The sequence below is a fragment of the Sinocyclocheilus anshuiensis genome, unplaced genomic scaffold (genome assembly GCF_001515605.1).
Source record: "Sinocyclocheilus anshuiensis isolate Anshui unplaced genomic scaffold, SAMN03320099.WGS_v1.1 scaffold1053, whole genome shotgun sequence".
Lineage (NCBI taxonomy): Eukaryota > Metazoa > Chordata > Actinopteri > Cypriniformes > Cyprinidae > Sinocyclocheilus > Sinocyclocheilus anshuiensis.
The window spans coordinates 1,938,727-1,951,366 of NW_015555711.1; the positions used below are offsets into that span (position 1 = coordinate 1,938,727).

The 12,640-nt window shown below is 38.8% G+C and overlaps 1 protein-coding gene across 1 annotated transcript; it reads left to right on the plus strand.

Annotated features, from left to right (window-relative positions):
• The first annotated feature begins 812 nt into the window (after nt 1-812).
• Nucleotides 813-2,671, plus strand: LOC107671927 (class E basic helix-loop-helix protein 23-like). Its single transcript, XM_016464941.1, has one exon. The coding sequence runs from the start codon at nt 1,098-1,100 to the stop codon at nt 1,779-1,781; it is 684 nt and encodes a 227-aa protein (XP_016320427.1). The 5' UTR covers nt 813-1,097; the 3' UTR covers nt 1,782-2,671.
• Nucleotides 2,672-12,640: the final 9,969 nt, after the last annotated feature.

Here is a 12,640-nt window from a genome sequence, read left to right on the forward strand (position 1 = left end):
AATTTAGAGAAAATGTAGTAATGGCTTCAATGTTTGGCCAACCGGAACTTCCTCGATAATTTCCTATAGGTTTCTAACACAGCTACTTAAAGATCAGTTCTACAGTACAAACTAAGGGCTAACAGTGAAGAACGTTCAATCAGATGGTTGTAGTCATTTGCTGCAACTAGTCTTTAGCTTTAAAGTCATACATGCATGGTTTGACTGTTTGTTATTTGTGTCTTCTAGTATCACAGATCTTAGGTTATTTAGCCTATTTACTTACTCTTAAGGCCAAACCACCATTTCATAGAAAATGTATGAGGGAACCCCTTGCTGCTAATTTTGCTCCAGTTTTGGGACTACAAACTGAACCTCTCTGTAGTTTTTATTGGACAACTTTTTATGCACGGTTCAATAATAATAAATGAATTCAGTGGTCATCAAGTCTTCAATGATTTTATCACTTAGGAGATGTTCTAAATTTGTTAACCGATTAGTTCACAAGGCTGCAAGTGGCAGAATAAATGTACGCTAGCATTAAGTTGTTTTGATCGTTAGTTAGCCTAACTAAAAAGAAACATTTCGTTACAGCAATACTGCGTTAATTCGGTGTAACTGATTGAAATATTACAGAATGTTAGGTGCAATGGCTGTTCACTACAATGTGCCGGCCATGAATTGCATTATGCCATCATTTGTTCAGCAGTTATCATTGCTATAGTTGAGTTTAGGAGCATGCCAGTTTCTAATCTTCTTAATTAAAACGCCCTCCTGATTGGACAGAGTGATAATCCCGCGGGGCCTCGCGCTTTTACTCAGTCGCGAGTAGGACTGCGCGCGATTCTCAATCTGCCCAGGGCGAGGGCAAGACGCACTGCAAGAACGCGCGCGAGTTCAGACGACGCGTCTAAAGTGCACGCAACATCGCTGTCTGAGCGGAAGAACGTGATAGGGGAAGAGCGATCTCTATCAAAAAGTGTCTTCATTTTCAGCAGCCCTTTGGAGAACGCCAACGAAAGAAAAGAAAGAAGACAGCGCGAGGAAGCTTTCAAGAGCGCGCGCCAAAGTTTTCCATCCGCTCCGTTTTTGTTTTAGTTTCATTTCGTTTCTCCAAAATGAATGCCGGCGAAGAAAACTTGCTGAAATCGATCAGCAACGACACCCTGCTGGACCTGACACAGCGCTACGGACAGTCCGCCTTCGGCTTCGGCGCTGGCCATGGTGCTGGGAGTCCTCGCCGCTTCTCCCTCACACCTGCCGCGGATTTCCTCTCCGGTCAAACGGGGAAGTCGAACGAAAGCGGCGGAGAGCAGACCAGCGATGAAGACGACGGCTTCGACCACCTCGAGTCTCGTAAGAGAGGCGCGGGTTTCGACGAAGAGAAGCATCCGAGCGCGCTCTCCAAGAAGCCGAAGGAGCAGAGATCTCTCCGGCTGAGCATCAACGCGCGCGAGCGGAGACGCATGCACGACCTGAACGACGCGCTGGACGGCCTGAGGTCTGTGATCCCCTACGCGCACAGTCCGTCTGTGAGAAAACTCTCTAAAATCGCAACTTTGCTTCTTGCAAAAAACTACATCCTAATGCAGGGGCAGGCGCTGGAGGAAATGCGCCGGCTGGTGGCTTATCTGAACCAAGGACAGACTATAACTTCGCCGATTCCCACCGCGCTCGCGCCTTTCGGACAGGCGGCCGTGTATCCGTTTTCGAGCACGGCGCTGGCCACCTGCGCGGAGAAATGTAGCTCGTTCAACGGGACCCCGTCCAACCTGTTCAAACACTGCAACGACAAGCCTTGACTTCCACGCGCTGAGCTCTTCCTGCTTCATCCTTATGTTGCTCTGAATTCGCGTTGTTTTGTTGGGAACGGGCTTAGGTCAGATTCAAAACCCCTGCTGTGTGTCTAAGTAACTACTTAATGATTTATTAGATAATACAACAAATAATGTTAACCGAGGGACACGGTATTTCTGGAGCAAGCGTTAAACCCCTCAATTTTTAAAAGCCTTTTCCCTTTTATCTCAAGTGATGGATTGAAAATGATTAGTATTTGTGTGAAAAACTAACAAACAAACAAACAAACAATAAATTCTATGTTCACAGTTTGCGGAGGACTTATTTTTCAGTTCAAACATTTTCTCTTTCGGTTTCAGCGTTGCTGGTGAACTATGCAATTTACTGCAATTGCCCACAAACAGTCATTTCTTAAAAACCTGAGTCAGAAATGAATAAACGGAAGCTGAGCTGTCACACCTCCATCGGTGTATTAGGAAACACGGTGTAACATTCTCAAATGTTTGGCCTAAAAATATTTTGTTTTTGTTATTGCACAATTCACTTGATTGTATTGTACAACTGAAGAATAGGTACTTGATCAAGCCTACAAAGTATTTGATCTTGTTGCGACATGAGTTTCATACTGTATATTGTTTATATGTCTTTATAATTAAAACATATATCTACGACCATCTCTGTTGTTTTCTCCCAAACATACAGTATGCTCACATTAGTCATTCAATTTCTTTTCAAACTGTTTTAAAGAAATGAAGAATCTTTGCTGGAGGAAAACGTGTAGTGTTTGAAAGTTTTTTTGTTTTTGTTTTTACAAATAATGCGACCTTTGACATGAACAAACTTTGGATTCTGGTTTATTCATAGACCTAATGTGTACTGCAGACAGGTCAGTTTTTTACTGCTTTTGTTTCATATATCACATGCAATGTCATTTTGCAAATCATTTAATAACCATTAAAGGATTTAAAATAACTGCTGTATTGATGGTCAAAAATAAAAGCTTCAGTGGTTGCTATTGTTGTTAGTAAACAGGGCCTTAGCATCTGTACATACCAACACGAGTGTCTCTGCCACACTTCTATGTATTGAAGGCTGCTGACGTGTATTGGATTTATAATCTCTTAAATGAGACTGGTCTCTGGTCTTCGCTGGTAAGATGCGTCCTGCTGCTGTTGTGCAGGGGCCGGAAGCGCCCCGGGGCCGAGGGGACCTGTCCTTGAGTGTTTGTGTGATCGTGAATCTGCAGTGTTCTGTAACCTACCCCTTCACTTATTAACACGATTTCAGCGCCTGTCGTCCACAGCCTGCTAATGCATGAGCGCAGCAAAGGCACGCTCTTTAACTAAACCTTTTGTCAGTGATCTCACATTGAATCGATATATCACTTTGTTTTAGACTGTTCTTCTTGATGCTTTAGCCTCGGAGAATTTCGTTTTTAATCGTTTTACAGATGTATTGCGCAAACAGAGGAGCCAAATAAACACCATAACGCGCGTTTAAAATAACTGAGAATTAAATTCTTTCCTTAATACATTTAAGATGATATATTTTAAGTTATTAATTTGATGTAGGCCTGTATTGTAATTTTGACCTGTTTTGAAAAAAAAAAAATCGATTCCTGAGTAACTGCACGATAAAGGTGCCTTTCATTTCCCCAATAAACATAAACAGTGCCGTTAACTAAGAAAAGCTGACGTTGACTGTGTTATTATGGGCATTTTTATGACACATCAACAGTCTAACTTAATTTTATTTTATTTTATTTTATTTCATCATCAGGATAGATTTTTAGGATAGAACTTCTCCTTGCTGTATTATCAAATGTACACATTTTCTTTAGAAAACACTTTGGCCTATTAGCACAAGGCTAGTATGGCTCAGTCCCGTTACTTTTTAAAGGAACTGCTATTCCAACATGTATTAAAATATTTGCCTTTAGCTTAATATGGCACAATGCAGTTTATTAACTTGTTAAACTGCATAATGAAGTGTAGGCTAATGAACATATTTGAGGGAATTTTTAAAATAAAAAAACTTAAATAATGAGCTTTTCATAATGTAAAACGCTCCCATTCGTGCAGTGAGCTACCTAAAAATATTGTTTACACATCAAAGAAGCATAACATTATGCATAACATTTAGTTTTTAATGTGTTTTATAGTCATTACAGTGAGATGTGTTCTTTAGAAACGTCAATTTAAAAATGCCATCACTTCTAATGAGCTTCAGTCTCTGTACATGTCCACTAAGTGTGCGCTCGAGAGAAAGTGATCTTGAACTCACGCTGCGTTAAATGAACAGTCATCACTCCCAGTCGGTGCGTCAATACAGTGTCGGGTCGTAACAGCATTACACCGCTGGCCCGTCGAACCGGCGCTATCCTGACACAACTTACCGCTGAACATTTCTGACAAGGAGGAAAGCGGCGATTTAGAGTGACAAGCGCGCTGCTGTTTCAGTTTTCCTAATCACTCTTGATTTCATCTAGGCTAATTGGTGTGGATTAGAAATGTGACCGTTTTAATGACTTTTTTTGTTTAGCCTGTTCATTGCTTTTATGAACGTTATAAGATGAGTTTCTGATGATTGTTGTTGTCAAGTCAAGTCAAGTCACCTTTATTTATATAGCGCTAGTTGTCCTGGTCTCCGCTGTCTTTCAGGGCTTGTTGTGGTTCTGATTCTTACAGGACCTCTGGTTTTAAAGAGGAATCTTATAATTTGCTAATTAAAAAGTTTTGCACAAAGACGTGGGATATAGCCTAGGCCTACAGCACCTTTGAGAAAGTATAATTAAAAAGATGTTCACTCACATGAGATTAAAACGGTTTTATTTTACGTGGAACCTAAGATATAATTAGTGGTGTTTCAATCGCTAATGAATCGTTTGTGAACGAATCCTTTCGTTCAGGTCCATTGCTTTAGCTGTAAATGATTCGGTGTTTTTAGCGAATCAGTTGAGTCGGTTGACTCGATAATAGCTCATATAAGACGCTCGTTTACCGCCATCTACTGGCCTAAAATTACATTTAGAAATTTATGAAGTCAAAGCTTTACTGGAATGATTGTCGGATATTTACGGAATTTAAGTATATAGTGTAGCCTATTTAAAATAGTTAATTCAGAGTGTTAATTATGATATATAAAAAGGAAAGATAAAATAAATAGAACAATAAATATATTAAAAATATGAAAAAAAGAAACGATCAGTGATTATATTATATTATATTATATTATATTATATTATATTATATTATATAGAACATCCCACAAGTTAATATGAAGTGTACTCAACAGTGAACTAAACCTGTCCCATCCCGCGCACCGTAGAAAATGGTTCCAGGCACAGATATTGAAATTACAGGAGTAGCTGACAATAAACAATCAGTAAGTTGTCAAATTCCACTGTGCAGGAGGTATTGTCACTCCTCAAAGATATTTGTCAGATTACTGTGTCATTAGATTCGTTACAGTGTTTCCAGCAGTCATGATGTCTGGTTTGTGAAACAAATAACTCTAATACACCATTTCTTTTTAATGAATCAGTCAAAAGATTTATGAAAGCCCTTGAATTTGCTTGTGAGTAGCGATTTGATTCAGACTCACTCAGCGAATCGTTCAGAGCCTTGAGTCTGTGATTTTCGAATCGAAATGAAACAAGAACTGTGATGTATTGGCCAACGTTAGTATGGTATATATTAGTAATGCATTTAATAAGCTGAAGCATTTTTGAACAACTATATTTATCAATTGAATCTGTAATTTGTTAACTCGACAAGTTATGCAGCTCCTAAATGTTTCACTCAGTAACTATTTCAGCCAACTATTTTTAAGGTTTATTTGTTTGTAAGCTTTTCTCATAGGTATATGAGAAACTCGTATTATTTGAAATCTGAGCATTTTGTGTATTAGAGAACTTTATTCCATTCAAATTAGCATTTAGCTTAAACATTTGGTTCAGATATGCAATCAGATAAACAACTTGAATACGTACCTATTAATTGCAAATACCTGTTTTATGGCATATGATGAGTGCTGATAAGTGCACCTTCTGTATTTGCTCCAAAACAAAAGTACTTTATTATAGGGATGCAGCTATTTCTCACGTCTCACAGTATTTGCCCTTCTTTTCTGTGGGTTCACTGCAGAATGATTTCATTACCGTAGCTGGGAGCTTCTGTTTGTGTGTGTTTGTCGCTCTTTGCAGGCGGCTGAGGAGAGAGAAAAACATATGCCCTTAAGTGCCGGACTCTGCCGAGTGTTTCTGACAGCACTGCTGAGAGTCATTAAGCTCTTGAGGAAGCACATCACAGCTCTGCCCTCACTCATGTACATACGTATATAGCCGCACACACATGTTTGGGACTGCGAGCTTCGGCGATGCAAACAAGCCGAGAGCAACAAAGGGGAGAGATGGGGGTGGACTGCTGGAAACGGCGTTCAGGTTGGTGTTTGTTTATGCACAGCAGACACACAGACACTGAAAGGCACGCAGGCAGAATGTCAGAGGCCTTTGGAATCAGAAGAGGTAGTTTGGAAGGAAATATAAACGTGTATAAAGCAGTACGTCTGTATGTGGTGACCCTTGATAGACCTGTGTGTGCGTGAACGTGGGCTGAAACGCTGATTTAGAGGGTACAGATGGTCTGTATGAGATAATTAGCTTCTTTTTATGTCCCTTTGGTGCTGCTTTTTGTTTGTTTTCTTCCATGTCTTGTACTGTCTCTCCATTTATTCAGGTGGAGACGTGCATTTTTAAGAGGGGATCCCCTTCGGTGGGTCTGTGACATCATCGCAGCCCCCCTGCTTGTGGCCCAGTTTGTCGTATGCGATGACCGGCTAAGTCATTTGGTTCCGAGGAGCCATGTGATTCAGGCCGACGTGAGGGACAATGCGGCATGACGGACCAGCTCTCCGTTCGTTACTCTAATCAGACGTGGATGCGGGAGGGCGGCACTGCCCGTCTATATGCCCGTTAATGCTCTTAGCGTGGCATGCAGGCCTGAACCCTCACCCATCGCCACAAGGCACCTGACACCATGCATTTAAACTGTAGAATTATGCTGGATGAAAACGAGGAGCGCGGAGGAGAGGAAAAGAAGGTTAATGGTCCCAAGGAGGAAAAGCTATAGCTTCATACAGATGTGTTGGTGTAGTCTAGCAGACCCAGCTGCAATATCAAGAATCAGCATTTTTGTTTTGGGTCTATTTAATTCCGCAGAATATTCCAGCTTTAATTTATGATCAGCATGTGGGGCATAATGTTGATTACCACAAAAAAAAATAAAAAAAATAAAAAAGTAAAATAAATAAATAAATTCAACAAAAGAATATTTTGGCTTATAACAAGTCCTCTAAATTTGTATCAATTTCCAGTTATCAGAAAATTAATTACCACTTGTCAAAAAAGGCAAAAATTTGGGTCGGAGTTAAGGCAATTATTGGGGCCAATACTGTATGTGAACATTAAAATACTCACTGCTTTAATAGTATTGCCACAAGATATAATATGGATGCTAACACAATTTTAGTGTGAAACAAATTGCTTATTAACCATATCTGTGTAAAGTTACATCCACTTTTGCTTTGACAACAGAGTGCCAAATTTCAGCTCTAATATTACACAAAATTGAACAGAAAACTTAATTTAAGAACTTGTATAAAATTAACTTTACATTTCTGCGTTTAAATCATTCAAAAATGGCCCCCATTCACTTCCATTGTAAGTGCCTCACTGTAACCCATATCTTTGCCTTTTTAAAGAAAAATAGGGACAGGTGCTAATTAATTTTTGTGGTAATTAACATGGTACACTTTAGAATAAGGTACATTATTAGGGAACATTAATGTATTGACTAACATTAACTAACAATGAGCAATACATTTGTTATACTATTTAAAAAAATGTTGTTAACCTATAACCCTTTGTTAACTATAACTATTAATGTATAATATCATTGTTGAATCATATGAGCTCAGGTCCATTCAATAATATTAACAGACACAACTTCAGATTTTAATAATGTATTAGTAAATGTTGGAATTAACATTAACTATGATTAATAGATGCTTTAGAAGTTTTTTTATTGTTGGTTTATAATGTTATTAACTAGTGTTAACTATCAACATTATGCCACAAAAGTTGAGCTTAACGTGTACTGAAGCCAGAATATTACTTCTGAATCACTGAAAAAAAATGCAGAGAAAGTTTTGCTATAAGCCTTCAGGCATGTAGTCTTGCACTGTATTTAAAAGCTGCGTAACAGAACCAGAGAGAAAGGAGGAGAGAATAAGTGGTTGTCTCCCAGTTCGTCAGTGTATGTGAGGTGACACACAGGGCAGCCAGTCCACTTCCTCAGCTTAATCTCTGTAATGGCCCTCAGACGACAAACTGGTGGGGGGAAATTTGGGGAGATGACAAGAGAATAGAAACACTGAAAAAAGAGACATGCACCAGTTCAACCACATTTCCCCTTCACTGTCAGGGCCATTACATTCGTGAACACACAATCAGGGTGTTTGTGGTAGTGTAGCACCACATGCTTGCACACTGCAGACATGTCCATGCTAACAAGGTCTTTTTGAAAAAACATGAATTGATTTTTAAAGATGAAGTAATAGAATTGCAGGATATTAACAAACATATGGACATTATGTTGTACATTAATTTATTTAGATGCAACCCTACAGACAATACGCCTACACACACACATTCACCCGGTCTGCCCTCCTGGAGGCAGCTTAGGAGAGACTCTGTTTTGTAAGGAGCAGGGGGAGATGGTTAACATCATTAATTAATGCCAGAAACTATGTAATTGGCCATCCATAATCTTCCATGCACGCAGGATTCTGACAGGCAGGCAGGCAGGCAAAGGTGTGCTGCACTGCAATGGCCAATAAACACAGCAGATTAAATCATAACGCATCACGCACCTTTATGTGAATGTGTTTTTTGAGGGTAAAAATCATAGTTAAACTTTTATAAGAATATGTTGGCTTCAGTTCAGTTTAAGTTTAATAGTATAGCAATCCTACAAAAATACAAAATAATAGTATAATAATACTACAAAAATAATTTCAATTTTCAACTTAAGAAAGAGTAAAAATCTGGACAATTTAAACCGTAAAAGTGACAAGCACTTCTTTACATCTCAAATAAAATACACAAGTGTTACCAGAAAAATTAATGTGAGTGCGTTTGTAAAATTAAGTTTCAATTTTACTACAATTTTACAATAATTTTTTACCAAATTTTACAATTTAAAACCATAAAAGTGACATGCACAACTTTACATCTCAAATAATGCAAAGGTTTTATATGAAGAATTAAAGTGAGTGCTTTTGTAAAATTAGGTTTCAATTTTACTATAATTTTACAATAACTATTACCAAATTTTACAATTTAAAACCATAAAAGTGACATGCACAACTTTACGTCTCAAATAATTCACAAATTTTAACAGAAGAATTCATGTGAGTGCTTTTATAAATTTGTGGTTTTTTTAAGTTTTATATTATATAAAAAAAAAAGGGTCAATTTATTGTCCATTGCAAGTGGTTCACCATAATCATAATCTAAAGGGGAGGGGAAAAAATCCTTTAATTAAACCTCTAATCCAACAATAGCAAATGTTTTTCATTGATACTTGAGTATAGCCTCATATGTATTGAGGTATTTTTTATACCGTTTATGACATACATTTTACTTCATGCACTTGAATATTGAATTCATTAAGTGTTATGAAATGTGTTTGAGTTTTCACATGGATAAAAGAAACTCCTCCTAACTTGGACATACTCATACGCCGCCCCCAGCTCAAGCCGGCGCTCACATTCCCTCAGGCTGGCAGGCAGACAGGAGGCGGAGGCTGCGAGCGCGAGCAGAGCTGGCTCTCCGCATTCCTGGGCGTCTGAGATGGAATGAAAGGGAAGATTAATGGCGTTTAGCACGGCAGTGAGACTCGTGCGTTCCTAATTAAAATCGGACGAACAAGTGCGCGGCCAAGGATCAGTGGCTTTTAATGAGGAGCTTGTAGGCTGATTTGGGCATAATTTTCTGCTTAATAAGGCTGGTTTAAAAAGTCATTTTGGAGGGATGGCACTCTTTTGAACTTGCTCATTATCAATGAGGGCACCTCACTTAAGTACTTCAGGAAACGGTGACTTTAATTAATATAGAGCTGCCACGTGGCTGTGCTGACAAGACGGAGCGAGAGCGGTAGAGACAGAGAGAGAGAGAGCGAGGGAGGGTTGAAATTGATGAAGAACTTTCAAGGGCAATGGTTTCATTAAGTGGCTTCATTACAAACCAAATAACTCTTTGTGTCATTTGGATTCCTGGCCCCTGTGCTGTACAGTGCAGACTGGGAGGTGATGTACTGTCACGCGACAAGTCCTGACATGAAAGAAGAGCTGTGTAGAGTCAGACATGCTAACAGGACCTAATGAACCCCCCCCGCCTCCCGTAATGTCCCATTCAGAGTTTACAATTCACCACACACATCTACATCACCGGGTGAGAGGACAACAGGACAAAGCATTTGTAGCACAGCCATTTATTTGCGATTAGCATTGTTAGGCGAACCCTGCTTGAGCACTGGTAAGTCATGCACTCGTTCTCAGCGTGTTATTGGTTTCTGGACATGGCCCACGCTGCATCAGGTCCAGATGAGAGAATCGGGGTTCGAGAGGGATGTTTGGCCTGAAGGGCTAAGTGCAGGCAGGCAGGGAAGGAGGTAAGGAGGGGGGTGTTCAGATTTATCTAGACTAGTCGCAGTCGATCTCTGCTGCAGTGAATTGGGCTAAAGACACTCAAAGCCTCCTCATCCCATTGTACTAATCTGCTTATGGCTGATTCTACAGTTCAGGATCTTTATCATGGCAAAGTGATTCACTCCGGGGACTCTCACTTAAAGCCCAGTCAATCACTAACACTCATGTGCCTTTGCCGCTTTTCTCTTTTTAAACCTCTTTTATGTTCTGCTAATTACACCTCACTTTTGAAGAATTCTCAACTCTGATTTCTGATCTCTTTTGTTATATAGACAGACAGACAGACAGACAGAGGTAGATGGATAGATACAAACCAGATAAAAAGGTATGACAGAGATAGATAGATAGATAGATAGATAGATAGATGGATGGATGGATGGATGGATGGATGATAGATAGATAGATAGATAGATAGATAGATAGATAGATAGATAGATAGATAGAGTATTATATCGCATAATTCACTCCGGGGACTCTCACTTAAAGCCCAGTCAATCACTAACACTCATGTGCCTTTGCCGCTTTTCTCTTTTTAAACCTCTTTTATGTTCTGCTAATTACACCTCACTTTTGAAGAATTCTCAACTCTGATTTCTGATCTCTTTTGTTATATAGACAGACAGACAGACAGACAGAGGTAGATGGATAGATACAAACCAGATAAAAAGGTATGACAGAGATAGATAGATAGATAGATAGATAGATAGATGGATGGATGGATGGATGGATGGATGATAGATAGATAGATAGATAGATAGATAGATAGATAGATAGATAGATAGATAGATAGATAGATAGATAGATAGATAGATAGATAGATAGATAGATAGATAGATAGATAGATAGATAGATAGATAGATAGATAGATAGATAGATAGATAGATAGATAGATAGATAGATAGATAGATAGATAGATAGATAGATAGATAGATAGATAGAGTATTATATCGCATAACTCTGTCTATATTATATATCATATATTAGATATATTAGATAGAATACTGCGTTAAGATTTTTATATGAGTTTCTTTTCCCTTTTTTTTTTTGGATGCCCTGGCTCAATGTGTGAACACATTAACAAACCAGCTTGAAATGTATTGCTTTGGGCTGAAACAACTGCTGAAACAAATACTAATCAAATAATTCACCACAGGCTCAGAGGTGGGCTTTTAATTAAGAATCAGACATTCCCCTTGCTTGTCTTTTTTGTTTCTATTGTTTACTTTCTCTCCCATTTTAATTTCTTTTAAAGCATAATACTTGCTTTGAATGTGCTGTAATGGTATGATGGCACGCCCGAGTAGAGAGCAGGAGGACAGTGAGGGGCTGAGAGACAGGCAGAAAGAGACAGACAGGCACGCACACATTTTAATCATCTCAATGGGATCCACTGACATGATTCCAGCCTTTCAGACTCGTTGATGTCATTCACACTCTTACCCCATGCAAACCCAATCAGTATCAGGTAATATCAGCCACTCTTTGAAGGATTAAAAAGAATAAATGGGGTTTTACTGCGTTTTGTCTGAGGGATAATGCCTCTGAAATATTGTAATAATGAAAATGGATTTGATTTATGTAATTTCTTTCTGACTTGGGTTTCTCCAGGATATGGGGGTGGCAGAAGGCCTTCTTAACATGCTTTGACATTAAAGGGATCCAATTGTTTTTCAGTTCTTCTGCCCCTGAGGTGGAAGCTTTAGAGTTGAATAGCTAGAGAAGAGATGTGCCCTAAAGCCTCCTCAGCTAATACTAATATTCAAGATAAGCCCTTTCACGGATAACTTGTTATTCGCACATGCAATACCACTGAAAGACAATAATGTATGATGTTTTTTTTTTCTTGTTTCATGTTTGTTTTGTTCCTTTGTAACACAACAGTTCACTTGTTTTGAATCTGCAAGCTCGTGGCTTAAGCATGTTTACTCTTTATCACCTCAGTCCACTATAAAGCCCACCATTAAGAGACACAAGGTAAAACTGCATTCATGTTTATTCATTTAGCAAACACTATTCAAACAGACGTTATTCAAAGAAACAGGGTAAAGAAAAAAAAGAAAAGAAAAAAATTAAAATTTTCAGATTAATGCAAATC